Raw genomic sequence first — 24,296 nt, 5'->3', positions numbered from 1 at the left:
TCGATTAATCGCGATTAATTGCTGCAGCATACTTAATTTTTCTTTGTATTCATGAGTAAAGTTGTTTTAATTGAAGAGTCCGCTCCCACATGTCTGTCAGAGAATCCCACCCAGCCTGAGAGCGCTGACGTCGGGTTGCTCCGTAAAGACATTTGTCAGCCAACCTGTTCTGTGTCGTCAACAATGAGAGGGTGTAGGCCTCTATGAGGGGCCGTTTAGGACAAAATTTACGTTTTGTCTCTCACACACTACCAAAAGGTCTCGCATACTCCAAAAAAATAGCCACGCACACTCCAAAAAATTACGTTTTGTCTCTCACACACTACCAAAAACTCTCGCATACTCCAAAAAAATAGCCACGCATACTCAAAAAAATTACGTTTTGTCTCTCACACACTACCAAAAACTCACGCATACTCAAAAAAAATTACATTTTGTCTCTCACACACTACCAAAAACTCACGCATACTCAAAAAAAATAGCCACGCACACTCAAAAATTACTCACGCACATTCAAAAAATACTCAAATTGCGTATACACACACTACTAAAATGTCACACACACATTCACAAACGTTAACTTTCTCGCGCACATACACTACTACCAGCTCGCGCACATACACACAAACGTTAACTTTCTCGCTCACATACACTGCTAACAGCTCGCACACACACAGACGTTTATCTCTCACATACACAAGACTAAAGTTGAACACACACACAGTACTAAGACTCGTTTTATTAATGTGTGAGAGCGAGACTCTTTTTGAATGTGTGAGAGTTGTCACGGAAGAGGCGGGGCATAATTTTTGGATCAAACTGCGCATGCGTAGATCCTAAACTATAAGTTTCGATTGTTGACTCACTGTATGTTCTATTACTTAGTATATTTGTGCTTTTAAATATATATAGAACGTTTAACTTTCTTGTAGATTAAATGTGCTATAGAAATAAATGAATCTGATTGATTGATTAAAAATAGCAAAATTGCTGTAGTACAATCTGTCCACTGGGTGCCAGTATTACAGGAATTATTAACCGGCGCCAACTAGTGCCGAAGAAGAAAGAGTTTGCTATACCGAACATGGCTAACTCTAATTGTTTAAAATGGCAGCTGCCTGACCAATTCTCTCTCGTTTCGAATTAGAGTTAGTTACTGGCACCCAGTGGACAGATTATACTACAGCAATTTTGCTATTTTTAATCAATCAATCAGATTCATTTATTTCTATAGCACATTTAATCTACAAGAAAGTTAAACGTTCTATATATATTTAAAAGCACAAATATACTAAGTAACAGAACATACAGTGAGTCAACAATCGAAACTTATAGTTTAGGATCTACGCATGCGCAGTTTGATCCAAAAATTATGCCCCGCCTCTTCCGTGACAACTCTCACACATTCATAAAAAGTCTCGCTCTCACACATTCATAAAACGAGTCTTAGTACTGTGTGTGTGTTCAACTTTAGTCTTGTGTATGTGAGAGATAAACGTCTGTGTGTGTGCGAGCTGTTAGCAGTGTATGTGAGCGAGAAAGTTAACGTTTGTGTGTATGTGCGCGAGCTGGTAGTAGTGTATGTGCGCGAGCTGGTAGTAGTGTATGTGCGCGAGCTGGTAGTAGTGTATGTGAGCGAGAAAGTTAACGTTTGTGTGTATGTGCGCGAGCTGGTAGTAGTGTATGTGCGCGAGCTGGTAGTAGTGTATGTGCGCGAGCTGGTAGTAGTGTATGTGCGCGAGCTGGTAGTAGTGTATGTGAGCGAGCTGGTAGTAGTGTATGTGAGCGAGAAAGTTAACGTTTGTGAATGTGTGTGTGACATTTTAGTAGTGTGTGTATACGCAATTTGAGTATTTTTTGAATGTGCGTGAGTAATTTTTGAGTGTGCGTGGCTATTTTTTTTGAGTATGCGAGAGTTTTTGGTAGTGTGTGAGAGACAAAATGTAATTTTTTTGAGTATGCGAGAGTTTTTGGTAGTGTGTGAGAGACAAAACGTAATTTTTTGGAGTGTGCGTGGCTATTTTTTTGGAGTATGCGAGACTTTTTGGTAGTGTGTGAGAGACAAAACGTAAATTTTGTCCTAAACGGCCCCTCATAGGCCTCGTTCGCTTCCACAGCACAAGCTGCTACAGCGCGCTCAGCGCCGATCTTGGCCAGCGTCCGGGTCGTGGAAGAAGACGAGGCAGGGTGATTGGCAGCTGGCCAAGGCAGCATACTAAACACAAGAGTGGAGACAAAGCGAGCGAGCGAGCAAGCGGGGAGGAGCCTGGCATGGCTTTTTATCTCAGCCCCATAATTCACTCCCTTGTAAACACTGAGAGAAAGCTGCCGACCAATACGCTGCTGCTCTGTGTGGGCACGACCAGAGCTGGTTGGAGAAAAGAAAACCTTGTGTCTCACACTGTGCTGCACGAGTTCAGAGATTTTCAGTGACAGCACAACAAACCCTAACAGTGGAAAATCTGCTGTTGGGCATGACCTTTACAGGAAAGGCTACCTGTCAAACACTTTCAGCCTCCATGCGGTTCACGCAGCATTCTAACACTTTAAACATTTGAGCTGAAATCCCAGCAGCTCCACCCTTCAACTCAAGAGCTTCCCCTCTCATTCACATCTGTGATCCGGGTTTGATAGGGAAAATTCTGGCGTCTGGATCAGAACAGAGAGGAAAGACGGTGGCGTCCCGGTGAGAGGAAGCAGAATAAACAGAAACCATAAGGTTGGTCTCACCTTCTCCAGCTGTTGTCTGGCGGCGGCGACAGGTACACGGCTGCATATGGTGAGCTCTCCATGTAGGGTTATGTCAAGGAAAAGATCAACATAAAAACAGAAGTAATGGCATGAAATCATTATGATTAAACTTTACTGTTACAAAGAGCCTTAATGTGGCGCAAATTACACTGAACAATGAAGTTTCCCAGTTCAACAGCTAATAAAAAAACAAGATAATTATCTGAATAACGGCTTAAACCCTGAGCAGTTTCTCACTGTGTGTAGTAGAGCAGAACATGTTTCATCTTGCTATCACAGAGCCTGATAGTTGAGCCTATTAACGCGGGAAAAACTTTCACCAGAAGCAAACATCACAAAAAAAACAAGCCAGCAACTCTTCAAAAACCTGTACTTAAAGTTTAATCAGCAGGGACGAAGATTTTCAAAGCCTGCAGGTCTGTTGCCACTCATCACATGCAACACAAAACATGAGATAAGCCACTCAAGCGCATACAAACACAAAGTGGAGAGGACTAACACCACTGCTGAGCTTTCTCCAAACACAGACGAGGATAATTCAAGCACCTCTCTAATGTACGACACACCTGGGTTTCGCTTTTTTAACAAGTATCTAGCAGAGAGAGCAGCCTGAGAAACTGTAGCAGGACTCCTTAAGCCTGAAGCAAGAGGAAACTGACATAATTACAATAAAATAAGAAGAAATACTACTGCCCAACAGTAGGTGGCGATAACTGAAAAACATCAAACACATTAAAATGCAAAGGAAGAACTAAAAGAGTTCAGCAGGTCGTCAACAATCTGATATTTACTGAATTTATTCTCAGCTTGACTGGCTCCGGCCGGTAGGGGTCGACAATTTCAACGTAAAATATCATCACAAACGTAAATACTGGTGTTAAAAAATAAACAAACAGGCAACTTCAGAGCAGCAGTTACATAATGCAGCGTTATTTTTCACTAAAGATACCTTCACATAGCAGAAAAATGCGACCAAAATCCTAGTGAGGGGCACACGTCGCTAATCGCTGAGCTAATTCTTCATTTAGCACTTTAGATAATGCTAAAAACCTTTAGTGCATTTAACTCCCTCAACTGGGCTGTTTTATAAACTTGTTACTGACTGTTCGTCTAGTTAAGACGTTTATATTCACGCTCTTATTTTGAAGTGGGTGCAGATTGTTTACGCAGCAAAATTATGTTTATTCTGTACCCAGAATGCATCGTAAACACTTTAAAATCTGCGTCAGTCCTGACTGAAACCATATCGTGGTCAATTAGACAAAGTTAGCAAAACTCAACGACTCTAAAAATGAAACCAGGAGTCTTGTCCTAATTCAAGTGTGCTAAAATATTTGCAGAATAAACTAAGCAAAAATACTTAAGACTTTGTGTTTTTGCAGTGTAGTGTTTGAAATTAAATCAAACAAAGACATAGGAAGGATCAAGGAAAAGAGTAAATAATAAAACAGGTCAGTTCATTAAACTGACGCTCAGGATTAATTGCTTTTGGCGGCACAAGATGATTTGATTCGAAACACTCACTACACTCGTAACATCAGCAAGACATCATCATCGTGTTTGGAAGCAGATTCCTCATTAGGTTCAGCTGTCAGGACAACATGTTGGATAGAATCAATTAAAATGGTTGGTACCGTTTCGGGTCAAATATTAAACAGCTGAGTGATTATCTCTGATGCTCTGATGGTGGGAGATTTATACAACCCACACAAGCACACATTAGCTGTCTGCAAACAATTAAAGCTAACAGGAAGAAAACATTAACCGCTCTGCTTTTCACTCCATTCTCACCAGATTACAACCTGCTCGTAAACCTACCACTCTCACTTTATATTAGTCATAAGCTGAGCATGGCGTTTCTGCGTCACATTCATTTTAATGACCAACTCCACTCCCAAGGCAACAATACACCTCCATCGTCACAATATAGAGAGCAACGTAAACACAAACAAACAGGACCGACTGCATGGTCCCAGGTTCACTGTGGCAACATGAAACGCGTATGGAAGGATATCTGCCGGCCGTGCTTGTCGATGGGTCGGCGGTGAGGAGAGTTGATGCGGTTGCGGTCCCTGTGGACCCGCTCCACCAGCCCGTGGTGGCGGGTCCCCCGGACCGAGTCCAGCCCTGAGGGGAAGCCACCCTGTGGAGGAGACAGGAGCAGGAAGCTTACATCAGAAATACAACAGTAGCAGCAGCATTCCCAAAAAAAAGTCAGTTATTCACATCTAGCATCCAGATGTTATGACCTGATTTTATTTTTCTGGAAAAGCAGCAGCATTATTCCACATTAAAACCATTTTAATCATCCAACCCTTAATTTGAGCACTATTCAAAATGGGAAAGATAAGACAGAATGCCATTCCAGGAAGGCAGAAAGTAGCTGCAAACCAAAATCTGAAGCCTAAGCAATAATTAAAGAGGCAGTATTCTGCAAAATTGACTTTTTTGAGCTTTGCATCATATTTCTTTGTTGAATGAATAATTCAAATTAAAAACTCCAATGTGCGATTCTGTTACTGCAATAAAAGCTGAATTTAATTTAATGCTCTTTCGACGTTTATCCTCGCTACCAATCAGCATGAAGGATGAAGTGACTCAATTTCCTGCTGGCTAAAACTCAAAGCGTGACAGTAACACAAGCCGGAGCATAAAGCCCCTTTTCAGATCGATGAGGGTCCGTCTCCCTCGGATACGGATCTGAATCAGTAGAAACAAGAATCTGACACGTCAGAATCTTTATAATGCACTGAGGAGAAGTTTTCTAGGATGTTTTTGTTATCACCATGGTAAAAAATAACCAGCATGAAGCTCTTTTAGCACTCCCACATGGTGCAGTTTGCTTCCTTCATAAAACAAAGATCTGCAGAAATCAAATGACATCACAGACACATCTTAACAATGTAAGTTACAGATAAAACATGTGTGTTTTTTCAGTGCTTTTTAGGAGTGCTGCATTAGCCAGAGAGGATTTGTTCATTTGAACAATGTTTGATAAATAATTATAAAGGGGAATCAAGGAGCCATTTAGGGGTTTTTTCCGTTTTGTTCTCAGAAGGATAAATGGACTCTTTGAGTAAGAGGAGCTTTCTCCCTCTGTGCTGGGATTGATTTCTGGATAGCAGCTCTACTTAAAAAGAGCCATTCTTCCAAATAACAAGGGCACCTTTACGTGGACCTGCAGTCTCCCAGCACTCCTGATGGAGCTGACACAGAAAGAGAAAAACTCAGCCTCTGAAAACTGTCAAGGATTAATGCACTGATGTTTCACTCTCCCCTCTTTGTCCATAACTCTAAATTATTCAGAGCTTCTAGAAAAGGTTTATTTGCATTTCTGTGAGTTTAGTTCCCAGTTGAGCTGTTTTTGCTGGAGAATTAGAAATTAGGAGAGGCTGCCTGGAAGAACAGGCCTTGAGAAGATGAGGCAGACCTTGATCTGGCAGATTGTGATCTAAAGATAAGCAGATACTACAGAAAACATCCATGTTTGTGTCTTTTATTTATCTGTTCTATCCACATGGAAAATTTTCAGCACAATGGCTTTGCTTTGTTTGTTTGAAGTGATGCAAAGGCCTTCAATAAAACAATACAAAACATGGCGGTTCTTTATCTGTTTTTACAAAAGATTGTGCTGAAGCTTCTAGAAGTTTCAGAAAAGCAGAATGGTGTTGATGCAAAACAGCTAAAAAGTCTTTGAGCTGGATGATCTCCTGCACAATAAGCCAAATCCTTGACAAACCGAAGGAATTACTCAATGAAACTCGTCCTTGAAACGATTCATAACATTTCATTTTGCTCTCCGCCCATCAGAGCTGGAGGCGTATTACAAGTTCCCACCTGAAAATCTGTGTTGGTGTTGCCGATCTGATTGACGTTGGGCAGAGAGCCACCATAGTACTGCACCCGGGACTGGGACAGACGGAGCTGCTGTACCTTCTGGAACTGCACCTGCAGGACGCCGAGACAAACAGGCATCAGAAAGGGAAGAACTGCTGATGTCCCTTTAACAGCAGGGAAAATCCTGATGGTGATGATGATGATGATGCTTCTGACAGGTCAATTCACAACATTTGAGTTAAAATGAGGCACACCTGTTGAGGTATTTTTAAATGATGCTTATTTGAAGAGGTTAGAATAGATCTATGGTCTATCCAAAACATGTTCATTACCTTTTTTGCACAAAATCATTCTTGGATAATGAGATTTAGTCTGCTCATTTCTGTTTATTTTGAGCTGTTTTAAGACATTTAGTCACTTTAAATTAAAATAATCTGCTGCTGGCCAGGCCCCCAAACTCAACATTTACACTCACAATTGGAAAAGGCTGCAAACAGATGCACATTTATACAACCATACATCTTTGAAAAGCAGACGTGGAGCCTCCTGCACAACCAACAAGAATGCAGCAAGTGGTTTCTGGATAGTAAATTAGCAACAAAACACTTGATTCATTTTCCAGACACCAAAAAACATTAGAGTATTGCCAAAAAACATCTGGGTGGTTTTTTTAAGCGTTTGGACTGTTTTTAGAAGTAGACCCAAATGGAAATACAAAAATGTGCAAAAAGTGTACCTTATACAATATGTCTCCATAAGAAAAACAGTCAAGATATCAGGTAGAGAAGGTTCCACATCCATGTGTTCAGTTCGGTGGTTAAGAAAAAGTCTCCTACCAACATAAGATGAAATGCCGCTCAGTGATGAAGAAGCCACGACTTCAAAACGTCGCAAGACTTCCCAAGATGTCGTCCAAATAAACAAATTTACCACCAGAGTGGTTACAAAGTGCTACAAAGTCGTTTTGGCGTAGCCAACACAAAACCTTTATCTCAGTCCCATAGAGAATCTGTGGGCAGAGCTGAAAAGGCGTGGGCGAGCGACACGGCTGGTCTACAAACCTGACCCAGTTCCACTGGTTCTGTCAGGAGGAATGGGCAAAAACTCCAGCAAACCGCAGTGAGAAGCTTATGTAAGGAAACCCAAAGTAATATCTGATATTACATGTTGTCTGGGACTTAAATTCCTCATTAGGACATCTCTGACAATTACATTTTGGTGGAATGGAACCAACCAAGAAAATAAATTATGAATATCTTGAGTGGAAAAACTGTGTGTATATGAAACAGGCATTATTTTAAGATCAGGCAGGTAACTTAACCAAATAAAGTTATATTCATTAAAGTCTGATACACATCCTGGTGAGTCTTATTTGACTAAAACACCTTTTGGAAATAACCTTTAAACAGGTAATAAAACATTTCCCATTAGGTCCACATTTCTGTGTTTAAAAATAGTTTTTTATTGGTCCGATTTAATATTCTAATCTTAAATGTGTTTTCATTACCTGTTAGAAAATCATCATGATTAAGAAAAATAAAGGTATTCAGATTCACTCTACGTTGGGGAGCAGTTCACTAATTCATCTTTTATAAAACTTAAACTAAACTTTTCATTATATATGCATAAGTTGCTTGTTGTTGTGGTTTCTCCATTTTGTTTTTTTCTGTCTTTCTGCAGGTTTAGAGGCAGACTTCTATGGTGTTGATTTATTTTTTCTCTTATCTCACTTCACTTTAAACCTTTTCCCCGAATTTCGGCCTTTTTCCATTTACTGTGTCCATTACATTTTAAAAAAACAAAGCAATTTCTCATAAAGTTTCATACATTTCGAATGAAAATAGAGATAAATGAATGTGTTAAAATATCAAGCTTTGTCAAATTAATCCATATGATGTGTTTCACTTGGACTTAATAAATGTTTCTGTAAATCGCTCTCCACTAAGAAAAGTAAGTCAAATAACTACCGAATTATTTATTAGAAATAATTCTCCTGCAAGCCTGGAAGAAGTAAAAAAGACATTTATAAGATACTTCCTAAATCATCAAATAATTTTGCTTTCTATTTCTTAAGCTTGCACTGAAGAACAAATCCTAACTATTTTTTCAGTTTAAATGTGCAACCTGAAGATGTTCTCTTCCAGGATGACAGAACTAATTCTGGTACTGCACAAACATAAACAAACGGCAGTAAACAACGTGCCTCTGATAGTAACGGTGATATTTTCATTAAAAAAAAAAACTTCCAACATAACACATCTATTGTTCATCAAAATGCAAACTACCTGCCGCAAAAAGCCACTGAGGGAAGTCCTGGAACTGTCTGTGCATTCAGCTACAGAGGATGGTTTCCTAAATCATTTGTTTGCTGGTGTGAATATTTAACCATCTGGTTCTAAACCCAGCTATCCCGTGTACTGAACAGCTCACACTTTACATTCAGGCGCAACTCAAAACCACATCATTTGTGAATCTCACAGCTCAGACGAACACCGTAGGAAAATAGTGTCAGAATTTCTCTGGATGCAATTAAAGGACGATGTCCTTCCGATGCAACAGCAAAGTGACATAACAACAAGACAGGAAGTGAAAGACAAGTCCGAAACAACCTCAGGATTCCTCCATTTCGTATAGACTCAATAACCCCCAGGATTCGCTTTGTGAGGACAGGTTACGGCGTTGAGTTTCTATGTTCAAACGCTTCTCTGGACCAAGGACAATAACAGAAATGTCACAGAACGTCCCTTTTATTAGAAAAGCTCCTACAGGCAAGATGAAACCAAAAAAACGCTTCAAAAACAAAAACTGGTCGTCTTGAGGTCTATTAAAGGATCCTATAAGGCAGGGGTGTCCAAAGTGGGTCCTGGAGGGCTGGCATCCTGCACATTTTTGTTCTCTCCCTGGTGGTACCAACAACCTTTTCAGCAGGTCAGTGCTCTTCTTAGGCCTTCTAACGAGCCATCATTGTATCCTGGTGCGTTAAACCAGGGAGAGAACTAAAACGTGCAGGATGCCGGCCCTCCAGGACCCACTTTGGACACCCCTGGTATAAGGTTCTACCTCAATCGAGACATGTAATCAGCAGATTTTAGATCATAACAGTCCACCGTTATGATCCATGGCTCTCCAGGCCTAATATTGCCTCCATGGAGCCACAGATGCGCATCTGCAACAAGATGATGACAACTGCAATTCAATATTTCGAGCAGCTTTAATTTACAGCCAGAAACCAAACAGTCAGAAGACATTAATATGTTAACTGGCAACATGGCTTTGATCGGCTCTGGTGTCACATAATATAATATATGAGGACTTTCTGTTATTAGCCACTCAATATGAATACCTGAAAAGAACAGTTTGTGATCTCTGATACATTTCTCATCTAACAAGAAGTAAACAAAGTGTAAACACTTACACACATAGTAAATAATTTCTAAGCAAGTTCTCTGCAGGGAGTTAAAAAGCCCAACCCGAAAAGCAACAAATTAATCAGTTGGACGAGAAATTATGGTGAAGTATGGCAACTCAAAGATAAAGGTTGTTAAAGTTAAATCAACTAGAGTTGAACAATACCATTTAAACAGACTACATACATGATATGCTCTCAATGGCTCCCAACCAGTCTTCATGTTTTAGATGTTCAGCTCCAGCAGGGCTGATTAAAGTGACTGCAGGACCTTCTCTGCAGGCCAACTACTGCTGCCGAAGCCGGTTAATCACCCAGTTATTTAAGCAAAAAGGAGAGACATAAAACGTGAGGAACTGGAGGTCCAGAGAAAAACCACCGTATTAAATCATTGCGGAAACTACCACAGTGATATAAGTTGTTAGGAACCCAATTGTCGTCAATCTTCTCTGTCTTTTCCATCATCACAAACCTCAAGGACCGTATCAACATACAGTACAGACCAAAACTTTGGACACACCTTCTCATTGAATTCAATGAGAAGGTGTGTCCAAACTTTTGGTATGAACTAAGATGCTCTACGTTGCTTTTTATATTGACAGCATGTTATATTTTATTTTTATTTTTATTTTGTCTACAATTGCTACTCAGTGGTAGCTGTTGTGTGTCTTGTCTCTATGCTGCTGTAACAGCGAAATAATTTCCCTGCTGGGATGAATAAAGTAATTCTATTCTATATTCTATTTTACAGTCTTTGCTGATGTGCCCAGTGCATAAACAGCCAAAACACACCCCATTTTCTTTCAGAAATGTCCATTTCTCAACATGTGTCCTCCTTCCCAGTAGAGGGCATGTGTCCAAGGAATGTCCAGCTCCACAAAATAAACAACTCTTTATAACAACTGTCTCTTGTCCTTTCTTTACTTCAAGGTCAGCTTTCTTCTCCATATCTCCAACAATAGTAGCAAAACTACTTCCTTTCATCTTTAATCGCTGCTGTGATTTATAGATTCCTACATCCTTCTTTGGTCTAGATAAAGAATCTTGAATATCAATAAAAAGTGGATCACTGGCGATCTTCACTTGCCTTTCTACGAACCGAACAATGTCACTGAAAGTTACTCTTCTTTTGAACTTCTCCTGTAAATCACACACATCATTTCTCCATCTGTCCCGCAGTTTAAAGGGCAGTTTTTTGATGATTGCTTGCATATTGGCAGGGACATCCAACTCATGCATACAGCCATTGTTTTCCATCACATTGCAGCATTCCCTGAGCAGAAAGCTGAATGCTTGTAAAGCTTTTACATCTTCTGCTTGCAAAGCAGGCCATGACAAAACTTTATTCATATATGCAGCAATAATCTTCAATGAACAACCAGAATGTTCTTGAAGTAAAGATTTAGCTTTAGCATATCCAGAATCACTAGGCATATGAACACAGCTTCTTACTAGGTCATGAGGCTGACCTCTAGTGTACTGCTCCAAGAAGTATAAACAATCTTTGACGCTCTGCGCCTTTGTTTCAATGCTGTGTTCAAACGCCGTCATGAATGTCTTAAATTATAGTGGATCACCATCAAATATCGGTATGTCTCGTTTTGGCAGAAAAAATAAAGATTGTTGATTTACAAGCAAGCTTGTAATTTCATTCTGCCTTTCCAATACACTTAACGGTTGTTTATTTTCATCAACTGACAATGAATTTTTATGATGTGATGATTGTGGCTGAGTTTGATGAAACATTAGGTCTGTTGGAACTTCAACTTGTGTTGTTTTTATCTTCACCTGGTCAGTAAATGTGTCTGGATTTTATTTAACCTTTGTGTCTTTAGGTCATGCACCCAAACAAGAATAGGACTGAAAGGTTGGAGCTTTATCATGATGGTCAGTTCCAGCTGCTGTAGGTACAAATGTATCTGCATCCACATTCAACATTTGAGATCTTTTATTTTCATGCTCAAAATATGAATTCATGCCATCAGATCTAATCTGTGCAGCACTAGTTACTTGAGAACAGACAGAGCTTTGAAACACCTTAACTTTAGCCATTGAGGCTGCAATTTCAATCTCCAAATCCAGTTCTTCTTTCTTTTTCCTTAGCTGTTCCTCCTGCTCCTCTAAAGCATGTTTTTGTTTCAACAGCTTGTGTCGTGCCTTTAATGCAGCCATATCTGCTTCTGCTTTAACATGAGCTGAAAATGTAGAAGACACAGAGGACTTAATTCTTGATGAACGACTTCTTCTAGACCTTCTGCTGTCAACATCAGAAACACTGTCACTTGGCTTTACATCATCCTCAACATCAGCATTTTCATCACATTCTAAATGCTGAGAAACTAAAGGTGCATTATGCTCTTTATTCACGCAGAGATCAACACTGGACAATTGAGCCTGATATAATTCAGCTTCTTTACCCGTTTGAGCTAAATTGTTGAGTTGTTCTGCACCTGAAAGCCATTTTTCAACTTCTTGTATAAATTCAGAATTATATTTACACAAGCTTGAAAACCAAGTGCTTTGTTTTTCTTGTTCTTCAGCAGGAAACAGTGGAATAACAGACTCATACAGCTGATTTGCATTTTCAAGCATTAGTTTTAAATCATCACAGTGAGACTGAACACTCTCAAGATTTCCTTCATTTTTCATAAGCTCTTTAATAATGTTTATTTCTCCTTTAATTTTATGAACCTTTGCTTTGAGATCCTTTTGAAGCTTCTCAATTTTATTTTGTAATGCTTTAACAGTTCATTTTGATCGTCTTTTTTAATCTTTACCGCTTACAACGGAACTTGATTTAGATCAAGTCAGCTGTGTAGCAGCACCTAAAACGTGCAGGACCAGAGGTGAGAGACGCTGATCTAAACAATGCAGAATCCAGGCATGATATTGGTATCATTTAAACATTTATTTAAGACTAATTTTAACCCATTACTGTGGTTTTTATGGTTACAAAACAATTTAGAGAGACAAAAGAAAGACAAAGTTTGAATTTACAAGTCAAGTCAGCACATTGGGATATCAGCCAGAAAATAACTTAGTTTCCGTTTCCATGTAGATCATGTTAATATCTGACTGAATCACATTCAAACCAGATAAGCCTATAAATATGTTATTCAATAACATTTATGTTACATGGACATCCAACTGACTTATTTTTCAAATAAAGGGTTTAATAGAAAAAAAACAAATGCAAAATTTGGCTGTAGAAAAAAAGTCGACAAATTAAAAGAATGTGTTACCTTTGAAATTAAAGAGGGGAGGGGGCAATTAATTTTAGAGGCAGCTGTAATTCCAGCCAATCAGTTATATGTAGAGCAGTGTTCAATTATACAACTGCAGCACAGTGTGTTTTACAGGCATCACAGCCAAACATATTGCAAATGATTAAACTAGTAAACAAACACGCCCACACACACATACATACAGACATACATACATATAATTCCTAAACATAGATATACAAAGTGATAAAAAAAAATTAAAAAGTAAAATAAGTTATTGAATAGATTTTTGCTGAAATTGACTAAGCCACAAATAAAATATTTCCTTATATATTAGTTATTTAACAATTAAAATAGACACAAAACAATACATAAGGAATAATTATTCTACTAGCCAATCTGAATATCTGCATGTTTGATCTGATTTTTAAAAGCCCTTGAGCAAAGCTATTCCTGCAGGGTTGGTGCTTCTGCACACCTGATTTAAATAAGTGGCTCATTAACGGGATTCTGCAGAACTGAAGGAAATGTGGAGGAGGAGACAGAACCTTTTGGATCATCTTCCTGCAGATGTCAGAGGAAGACACATCTGCAGGACATTGAACAACTACTTAAGATGAACATACAAATGAGTGATTCATTTATGTTTTCTCTTAAACTGAAATATATAAGAGAAATCATAAAATGATTTGAAGTCATTTCATGTTTGCAAGTCAACCTCCAGAAGGAAGGGAAACCAAACTAAAACCACAAATCTCAGCCCAATCTGTCCGACTAGCAGCAGCGGCTGTCCGGGTTCAGAGGACCGCATGCAGGAGAAAACGAGCTGTATTTACCCTGGATACGGTGAGGTCGGTCATGAGCTGCTCAAAGGCCCGCGTCTCCTCTGCTTGCTTCTGGTTGTGCAGCGCGATCTTCTCGCTGAACTTCCTGGGGTTGGAGCCACCTGTGCCCGCGGAGCCGGACATTGTGCGGGCCGCAGTTTAAAAACTTTAGCGGGGGGTAGAAAAGTGGAAGACCGTTCTGGAGATGAGGCGGGCGGCTGTTTATCTTCCAAAACCTCTCTGAGACCGCAGCTGCAGACCCATCAGAATCCCTGGAAACTCTCCGCACATGAGCGGCAGTACCAAGTTGCCGCAAACTGACTCCGTTCGCCTGGTCGTGCTAACGCGGCTAAGCTAACGTTAAGCTGTCAGAAAAGTTATCTCCCGATTACTTGTAACGGAATAAATTAAAACTCTGCTGCTGTTTTAATGTTTGGAAATTATTCACACTTAGTTTCGAGAATACATTGATAAGAAACACGGCAACTTATCTGCGTATTTAACCTCATATTAGCGCATTTGAACAAACTACTTGTTTGAATGTTAGGATAACGTTAGCATGTTGCTAACACAACACAACTGAACGAACATCGGCAGCTAACCCCTTTAGCTAAGCTGCTGAACGGACCATGTCTGTAATTTTTAACAACGTATCCTTTTGTTGTCTTCCTCTGCTTAAAAAAAACAACTCAAGTTTTAACCTCTTCGGCTAAAACGCTGCGACAAAACAGCGACGCTTTAAACTGTTTCAACAAGTGTCCGCTGGTCCCGCATTTATTGACTTGATACAATTTCCACTTTATTTCCCCTAAAGTGAGAATAATTAGCTCCCAAACTGTCCGTGTGCGACGCAATCCACGCTGGTAGTTGGGATAGATATATCACGGCTCTCCACAGAAGAGGCGAGTCCCGAGTTAATCCACGGACTGCGCAGAGATCTCAGACAAACTCCGGTCCGACGACTCCATGAAGATAAACAAAGCAGCGCGGACGGAAACGCTCGTCTTTTCCTCGCCAATATCACACTTTTTTGAGGTGGTTATTTTCCAAAAACGGCGCAGATGTTCTTTAGTACATGAGTCCAGGAATGACAGAGCTAGAAAACGGCAGTGAGATCCACAGGCTTGTTATCCCCCATACTGCTGCTGCCTGCGAGGAAAACATTACCTCGTTAAACTCTGTCGACTCTGCCGGTGGCCACAAGAGGGAGACAAAGTCAAGCCTTAACGATGCTGCCTTGGATGATTAACCGTTTCATTCTGTGATCCAAAACGTTTTTCCTCTTTTCACTCTCGTCTTTCGGCAAAACAATATTCTCCCCCCCCCCCCCCCCCCCCCCCCCCCCCCCCCCCCCAACATGTACTTTTAAAATAGATGTTTACATGCAATTAAAAATAACAATTTATCAACTTGCTCCTGTTCTGTTAACTCCTCATTCAATTCTTCAGACCCCCTTCCCTGAATATGTTTTATTAAACATTTGACACTAAAACAAAATAAGTTTACTTTTAAAAAGCATATAAAGTCCTGTAGATTACAGTAAATGTTAAGATTGTCCTGAGCAAGCATGTGGACACAGTGCAAAGGAACCATTACCTTTTAGCCCAGTTCAGTATGTGCCTCAGCCTGTCAATCAGAAAGATGCAACCTATTAATAGGCACGATCACCAGCTTTATTTGAATATAAATACTGCCTCTACTCCCCTACCTCCAAAGCATGTCAGCCTTACAAAATAAAGAGTTGGTCAATCTGCAAAAAATCTTTGGTTACAAAACTGCAGGTTAAAGTCTAAAATAGATTTAATTTTAGAGCAAAAAAATGTTGTCCACTTTAAAGGACAGGAAATTAACTGCAAAAAATATCAGTAAATCAAGTTAAGTAATTAGTTCTTAGATGGTAGTGTGTGCCATAATACAATGAAGAGTGGCATTAAAATCCACACATATACAAGGAAAGTGCTTTGAGCTGCCATGATGCATTAATAATCAGCTTTAGTCTGAATACCTGCAACATTTCCTCTTTTGATTGCTCCTCTTGTCTGTACTTCCTGATTCACTTTTCTTGCTTCTGTCTTTTGTAATGATCAGATCTTCAAAATCCACCTTCCAGACATCTTTATTAAAAAGTTATTTTTGAATCAGCCTGAACACAGATGTTTCTCCCATCCCAAGCAAGCCAAAAATATTTCAGTTTTTCCAAACAGACTCACTAAACACAGACCTATTTCAGTTCCAAACTGTGATTATAGCTACTTGGAGAATCACTATATCAACCAATTTGTGAAATTGTTGCTGTGTAGAACCGATGGGACATTCTGGACCTCGGACTGGTTTACTGAATGTTTTAGACGTAGACCTGCTTTCCAGTCTTCTGGACAGGCATACAAGATGGTTTCATTGTTGGGGTTGCCGCTTATATGGGGTGAGAAGATAAATTCAATTATCCTAAAGCTATGAATTTGAGCAGCAAACAGACTAGGCGAAACAAGCAGGGACCAAGGAGAAAAATTAATCCATTTGCAATGTGGAAGAAAGTCGGAGTACCCGCAGAAAACCCATGCATGTACAGAAAGACCCCCACTGCGGTTTGAACCCAGGAGCTTCTTTCTACAAGGCAACAGTGGTACCAGCTGCAACTCATTATTAATTAATATTATCCAATAATCACAGATCCAGCAACCTGCCTCAGGAACAACCACGATGCATTGAAAGAGCTTTATTCTAAAACAGGTAGAGTACATCACAGTCTGGGCTGCAGACAGCGTCACCGACTGACAACTTTACACAGACTGAAAATTTAACATCCGGATAACTGAATCCACACAGTCCGAATTTCAGGCCAAATCAAATGATCGCTGAGGAAAACTGGATGGTGTATAGCGCCATCTGCTGGACTCCCCCTCCCCACATTTTATCAATGTAATACTGAACATCCTTGAGCTCATGCAAGAGATCCGTCTCAGGCTTAGCAAACATAAACTATTATTTAATGGAAACTGACAACATATAAAATATAAATAAAGACAACTTTGATGCATTTTTCCATTTAAAATACAACAGAGTCTTTGCAAATCAGCAGACATCTTCACTGCAGCAATCATAGACCTGCTTTAATCAGAAGATAAATGGACTAAAGTGGATATATATTCAAATATATAAAATAATGTGTCAAAAAGCTGATTGACGAATCCATCTGAGCAAACATTTGGACTCTGCCTGCTTCAAGAAACATGGAAAAACACTAAGAGTTCAGATTAGTGCCAATATTTATTGTCCATACGTCTAAAAAAGAGAAATATTTAGATTTTTTCATCAAATATTCACCACTTTTTACAGTTAGGGGTGAATGTCATATCCAAAAATAGAGCTAATTTATCATTTTCCCTTCAAAACATATTTCTGTTGGGAGCAGCAGGAAGATGAACTCAGTGCAGATAAAAGTCTGGGCTTCAAAATGCTGCCATGTATTTTTCTACTGATGCTCAAAGAATCTGGATTGAGTAGGTAAACTGACAACTGGGGGGGAAAAAATCATTACAAAAAGCAATCTCAATAACAAATCAAAGCCCGTGTACAAGATATTCAGAATAATTCAAGCAAAAAATACAAATTTGACTTTGCTGCAGCTATGCAATGAGATGCATGGAAAACTTGGACAAAAGAGCGCATGGAGACGCACCTGATATATTTATAAAAAAAACAAAACAATAAAAATAATGCACAGAAATTTGCATAGGCAGAAATGAGAGGTGCAGTGAGAGCAGGCGGTAAGGCAGCCCCCAGGTTCTGTTTCATTTCAGTGTCTGTAGCTCTTTGCTCCTTTTCTTTTCTTTCTATTTCCCGTAGAATTTCTTGTTGAGCAGGAAGATGAGCAGGTTGACGTTGACGGTGGCTTTGTCGAAGAGCTTCATCACCGCCACGCCTTCGTACTGCAGCTGGAGGAGATCCTGGGAGACAAAAGAAGACAAAAACATTTTTAAAAATTGAAAACTTTCGCAGGGTTTCATCAGCAGAGTTTGTAAAACACGGTGGTGTCGCTGCCAAGCCTCCTGGTTTGCTGAAATGCAGAGCAGTACCTGATATTCTAATGGTAACGTCTCCAAATGTACGCCCATGAACTTGGCCTTCACGTCAAACACGCCAACCGTCTCGGAGGGAGAGATCTCAAAGATGGCATTCTTATATCTGTAATAGGAAAAACAGATTCACTCATGAAGAATCTGACAGAAAACACAGCGACGTACTCAGCCTTTTAGAACGGCATGCGTTAACCAAAAGGCCGATTCATTGAGCTGCAGTTCTTCACTCACTGGTTGGGCTGCAGATCATCTATTGAGATCAGAACTCCTTTCTCCTTCAGCCGAGCTGCTGTGTATTTCTGGGCAACCTGCTTACTCTTCTTGGCCTTGTTGTCGCCTGGTTTCCTTGACAACCTGAGAGGAAAACATGAAGTAGGCTTTCAGTACAAAGTTTATAAGAGGTTTTTTAGGCACTTGATGAGTTTCTTCTAGATTTTGTTTTTGACACACATCCTTATTCTCCTACTGGCTTTGTTGTAAAAGTCTCCAACTTAAAAAGCTTTTAGAGTTGGTCAAAAAAAGCATTACACCTGATGGCCACTAGGAGGCGAAAACAACATGAATTTATGCAGAACTTAATTAGGAGTTTATAACTTTAAACCCTGTTTGTCTGCAAATTAGTGTCTCTTTTGACCTTCCATAATGGCTCTTAATGCTGCATAAACATTAAAAAGAATTAGCAAATATTTTTAATTTCAGATGTAATAGAGAAAATGGATGGATGGATTAACATAAATAATTAGTGATAAAAATAGAAAAAAATAATGATAGCTCTTTAAAAACCAGCTTCCTATAGTAAATATTTGTATTATCTTATAAGCTGTCTTTTTTCAAAAAGTCGGGTGACATTTTAATCTCTAAGCAGGTTTTATGTGGCCGGCCTGAGAGTGTAAATTGGTCTTTTGGTTATAAACAACTGATCTTTAAAGACTAAATACAAAAAAGTAGTGTTCTAAAAATGCTAAGCGACTGGACTGAATACTGTAAAAAAATAAAAATAAAAAATAGAGAGAAAAACTAAATCAGCCCCACATACCTGCAGTTTAAACACTCGTAGAAAGTTTGGAAAAATGGCTGCCAGAAAATCTGTTTCCATGGGAGTTGGAGTGGTTTAAATCGTTTGCACAGCACTATAGATGGATTAAAACAAAACTCTGCTCCTGGTTGGCTCTGATCTGGATGGGTCACTGACTACTCATAAGTACTCCACATAGCCTCAAATAAAGGCGTAAAACTGGGGTGTCTAAAGTGTGGCCCGGTTTGGCTTTAAGCAGGATCACCTGGAGGAACCCAGGTGTGACGTTTACTTACTTGCCCTTGCTGGCCAGGTTGTCCATGCAAGTCTTGATGTACTGGTTGTAGGAATCGATCTGCATGTTGTAGAAGGTGGTTTTTGAATTCAGGCCCGAGTTGGTCTGCTGAAGCTTCACCAGCTCGGCTTTCCTGCGCTGCCGATACCGCCTCTGGTTCCTGATGTCCTGCAGCACACACACACACACACACACGCACACACACACACACACACACACACACACACACACGCGCACACACACACACGTCACATTAAAACCAGGGTGATAATGTGACCCTGGTATTTAGGTATTTCATTATGATTTAGTTTTATTTTGTTGTGACTTTGTGTTTCTGTAATGCAGTTAGTTTTAATTAGATTTTAGAGTGTTTTCTCTCTTTCTATCAAAAATTGGATGTTAAAAATCTTCACTCTGGTCTCAACTAGCCTTTCTTTGATGGAAAATGTTGTTTACAGAGATTTCATTATTCATCATATTTGTTGTTTCTGTTTATTTTCTTCTTTAATTTATAAAAAAACTAAATGTGTTAATAAGAGTGTTAAATGTTTATTAGAGTTTATTGATTTATGTGTTAATATTGACAGGCCTTTTTACTAGTTTTTATTAGTTAAATGTTGTTTTTCCTTATTAGTTAGATTAGTAGTTGTTGTTTTTTTTTAAACTTTGGTTAATATTTAGATGCAGAGTTCAAAAAGGTTTAAGTATTGTACTGTGATTATGTTTACATTGATTGGGTAATGAATACTCAACCAGATGTTTTGATTAAAATGTTGTTGAAGAGCCGACTGACTGGTGTTTTCTCCCAACGTTTGCTGCCGCCATTTTGGAGACTAAACATAAACTGCTTTTGTGGGGGGAAAAAATTTAAACCAATTTTACATCAGTTCAAAAGATCAATAAATAGATTAAAACACTAAAACAAATGACATTATAGATATAATTTCAGTAGGTTTTAGTCTTATAAAAGCACAATATAGTTTCCCACCCATTCATTACAGTTTTTATTTATTTCAGAAAACAAAAATGTTGAATTTCAGTTTCCATTATCTTGTTAGTTTTAGTGAAATACACTAACCTTGATTAAAACTGAGGCGGCTGTTTTTTAAACCCCACAGATAAAGAGTTTATTTTTCCAACCTTGGCGATGTCGTTGATGAGGTCCTGGTACCGGTTCTCCGGGTGGACCTTCCCGAGCTCGGCCAGCCGCTGCAGGTTGCTCTTGATCTTGTCCTTTTTGCCCTGCAGGGTCAAACTGTCGTCCACCACCGGCTTCACCTGCTTCATCTTCTCTGGGGTCTTTGCATCCCTGATGGCTCTCCTCTGCATGGCGCGCTGGTACTCCGCTTCCTGAAAGCACAAAAACAACATGGCCTCAATAACTACATGAACAATGTTAACCTGGTTGCAACTTTTGGGCTTTTAAGGCCTGAAAACACAACGTGCAACTGCAATAATTGTTAGAAATCTCTGGGATTTGTTCACTAATGAGGGGAAAGATGAAGATGTTCTACAGGAAGGCCTTCCCAGAAGCTGATTTACCCATTTCAGAACCAGGTTAGATGTGTTTTGGATTGTTTTCCTGTTGGGACAGAACTGCACAGCATTCTGGGGGATATAGGCAGAGGAAAGGCTTTAGACGCTCAACCTCTCATAGCCAGGTAAGCTAGGTGGGTGGAACCAACTAACTCACTCGCTCTTTGGTCACCTAGCAACGACCTGTTGAGTAACGACTGGTCACCTAGCAACAACCTGTTCAGTAACTTGCGCAGCAGCAGTTTCAGGTTATGCTACTTTGCCTCAAACTACTTAAAAATAAAAAACAACGCAGTGGAATGAAAATTGTGAATATAACAGGAAAGGTCACCCCACCAGTTTGGCTGTGGTTCAGATATTTAAAACACAAAACTAATCAATAATTATTGATATCGGCTGAGACGAAACGCTTATATCTTGACACGTTTTTCAGCCATATTGTCCAGCCATAGTTGCTACTTTGTAGTTTTAAATTGGACTCCTCCAAAAGTACTTGTCAATCTATGTCTTACGTGGCTACCAGATCTCTAAACTCTGATTGTTTCAACATCTTTTAGTCCATTGTAGACCTAAGTCTTGGTGGTTCCTAGGTTGTTCATGAACATCCTAAAAATGTTCCTTTTATCTGAGGTCAGTTTGAGTCGGATGTTAAAAATCTGGACAGAGCTCCAACTGTCTAAACATCTAAACCTTTTGGATTTATCAGTTTTGGCTTCTGGAAAGACATTAACTTCAACTCCAGTGGTGGGCACTGCTAGCTGGAAAGCTAGTTGTGCTAACCCTAAAGCACTAATTGTAAACCTCAGTTCTACTAAAGCATTAAACCAACATGGTATTTAGTGGAAGCTTGTTTCTGTACGTTTGTTTGAAATAAAGTTATCAGAGAAAAAAGAGAGAGACCTTCAGGAAACGGAAAAGCTGCATAAACAGCCTTCACCCCCTTCAAGATAAGAGCATGAATATAAAAGTCTAATTGAATCCTTAATGGCTGACAACCAAAACTTCAACACAGATTTCAGACTTTATTCAACTCAAACTTTAAACAACCAAGTAAATTAGCATTTGAGTTTATCTGAAAGAATTAATTTATTCAAAGTTAAGTGCACTAAACGTCTTCAAAGCTAGCAAAAACGCAATTGTGCTAAAAGAAAAATTTGCTCATATTGGCTCATTAGCTAAAATAAATGGCTGGATACTTATGCATTTATTTAGCCAGATATTAGTACAGGTGCTTGAAGAATAACTGGATTTTCTGAAGGTCTCTTTTCTTGGATTTTGGCTGCTTTCATGGTTTGTTTCCGCAAACCGTGATAACATCCAGTGTGCTTAAAAGCAAAATGAGGAAAGAAGAGGCGTCAGTCTTAAAAAAATGACTAGGACTGAAAAAACAGAAGTTACCAAAACATCAGGAGTCGTTCAACACTTCTGCTCAACACAGTGTGATTATAACTGATTTGGTGGTAATTTACAGTAGATAAACAGCAGAGCAATCAGGATAACTAATGACAGAACGACTCCATGAAGGAATTTCTCTGGGTCGTAAATTTTTCATTTTTCAAAAAGAGGATGTTGCCAAATAGATGGGAAGTGCAACTCTGCTTGCACTTTATCCGTCACAAAGTGAAGTAACCATTTGTCTTCAAGTATGCTAAGTTCCCATTTTGTGCCTCAAGTTAACGCTGCAGTTTTCCACTAATCAAAGAAAAACGCTGTGGACATGGCTAAATGCTGGGCGCCCTCTGGTGTCTGTTTGAAGCAATGACTGAAATCATTCATTTTCCACCACATCCAACCTGCTCTGGAGACGCTGTTGAATCCAGGATCTCAGTCAGCGTCTCTCCGGGCTGGAACCGGATGACATCCACAATAAGTCTCTTGGTGCTGGAAACGATAAAACAAAGATGAAAATGTTTCTGATTACGCTTCAGTAGATTTTTCCTGTAGGGGCCAAACTCACTTGAGCAGGAGAGTCTTGGCGTCCATCTCTGTATTGGCCTCATCGGGAACGTCAAACTTGTTGGTGAGCGTGAGTGAGACCTCCGTCTTTCCCATCAGCTCTTTGTTGGGATCGTCTGGAGGAAGGGGATTTTCACCTGACAGACAGATGGAGAGCAGAAACGGTCAGAAACTGCTCTCATCACCAATGTAGACAAATCATGAAAGTAAAGTGGTGCTCATTTGATTAAAATAAAAAAATTTTAAATATCAACATTTTTGGTTCATTCTGTGGTTTTTACCCTTACAGGAGACATAATATGCTTCCTTGAACTAGTTAGCATATGTCTATGAGCTATACAAAACATGTTCATTACATTTTTTTTTCTTCCACAAAATCTGTCTTAGATAATGAGATTTTAGTCTGCTCAGGTCTGCCTACTTTCAGAATAACCTATTTTAGGGCATCTTATCACTTCAAATTAAAATAAGCTGCAGCTGGCCACGCCCCCCCAACTAAATGTTTACACTCGCACTTGAAAATGGCTGCAAACAGATGCACAATTATACAACCGTACATCTTTAAAAAGCAGAAGTGGAGCCTCCTGCACAACTAGCAAGAATGCACCACGTGGTTTCTGGATAGTAAATTAGCAACAAAACACTTGTCTTTTCCAGCAGCCATTGTACAGCGCATATAGCTGTAAAACCAGCTGACCAAACAGGCTGCCACTCAGCTTGGGTTGTTAGGTAGTGAAATGGGCTTCACTCATTTTCCCGACACAAACAAACATGAACTCATTGCCAAAGACTGGCTGAGTGTTTTGTTTGTTGTCTTTTTTGGGGGGTTTTGGTCTGTTTTTAGAAGCAGTAGAAACCCAAACGGAAGTACAGAAACATGCAAAATGTGAATTTTTGCATAATACGGCCGCTTTAAAAATCTGGTTTGACGAGTCAGTTTAGGGACAGAACAGATTAGAGACATTTTTTAAATAATCTGGTCATTTTAATCCACTCACCAATAAGAGACTCCACAGTGGGGACATCTTCCAGGTCCGTGAGCAGCTCATGGATGGGGTCATTGTGTTCAGGTGCAATGGCGTCCTGGTGATCCAGCAGCAGCTAACAGAACACAAAAGATTGCTTGTTTTGATCAAACAATCATGGAATAATCAATCAATTTTAGAACGGGGTGATTTAAACTCACAGTGTGAGTGTTTATGATCTCTCCGATGGAGATGTAGATGACAGGTTTGGTGACCGTGACCAAGTCTGAGTACTGGTCCACATTGAATTTATCTTCAAGTGAGGGAACGTCACATGCAGACAAAAAGAAACGCCTGTGAAAGAAAGAGAAAATAATGAGTTTGAAAATAAAAAAAGAAACATTTTCA

At 39.5% G+C, this 24,296-nt stretch overlaps 2 protein-coding genes across 7 annotated transcripts in view; both read right to left on the bottom strand.

The window, feature by feature from the left end:
- The window catches only part of crtc3 (CREB regulated transcription coactivator 3), a 48,325-nt gene extending 33,079 nt beyond the window's left edge, over window positions 1-15,246 (bottom strand). For 3 of the 6 annotated variants that reach the window (XM_028014158.1, XM_028014161.1, XM_028014162.1), the window contains exons 1-4: window positions 14,055-15,245; window positions 6,589-6,699; window positions 4,766-4,894; window positions 2,731-2,792 (exon numbers count right to left, since the gene is read on the bottom strand). In XM_028014158.1, coding sequence (XP_027869959.1) covers window positions 2,731-2,792; window positions 4,766-4,894; window positions 6,589-6,699; window positions 14,055-14,186 — 434 coding nt within the window. In that variant the 5' untranslated portion in view covers window positions 14,187-15,245. Of the gene's footprint in view, window positions 1-2,730; window positions 2,793-4,765; window positions 4,895-6,588; window positions 6,700-14,054 lie in introns of all 6 variants that reach the window. The other 3 variants (XM_028014157.1, XM_028014159.1, XM_028014163.1) reach the window with 2 other exon arrangements.
- A 1,496-nt stretch (window positions 15,247-16,742) lies between these two features.
- iqgap1 (IQ motif containing GTPase activating protein 1) overlaps window positions 16,743-24,296 on the bottom strand; it is a 57,591-nt gene continuing 50,037 nt past the window's right edge. Inside the window, exons 29-37 of the mRNA XM_028014255.1 lie at window positions 24,110-24,242; window positions 23,922-24,024; window positions 22,925-23,060; window positions 22,761-22,848; window positions 20,572-20,781; window positions 19,433-19,599; window positions 18,353-18,475; window positions 18,119-18,227; window positions 16,743-17,989 (exon numbers count right to left, since the gene is read on the bottom strand). Of these exons, the coding sequence (XP_027870056.1) occupies window positions 17,876-17,989; window positions 18,119-18,227; window positions 18,353-18,475; window positions 19,433-19,599; window positions 20,572-20,781; window positions 22,761-22,848; window positions 22,925-23,060; window positions 23,922-24,024; window positions 24,110-24,242 (1,183 nt within the window). The 3' untranslated portion in view covers window positions 16,743-17,875. The remainder of the gene's footprint in view (window positions 17,990-18,118; window positions 18,228-18,352; window positions 18,476-19,432; window positions 19,600-20,571; window positions 20,782-22,760; window positions 22,849-22,924; window positions 23,061-23,921; window positions 24,025-24,109; window positions 24,243-24,296) is intronic.

Source organism: Xiphophorus couchianus, chromosome 4 (genome assembly GCF_001444195.1).
Source record: "Xiphophorus couchianus chromosome 4, X_couchianus-1.0, whole genome shotgun sequence".
NCBI classification, from domain to species: Eukaryota; Metazoa; Chordata; class Actinopteri; order Cyprinodontiformes; family Poeciliidae; genus Xiphophorus; species Xiphophorus couchianus.
Note: the sequence above shows the minus strand (reverse complement) of the source record. Positions and strands in the feature narration are given on the sequence as shown.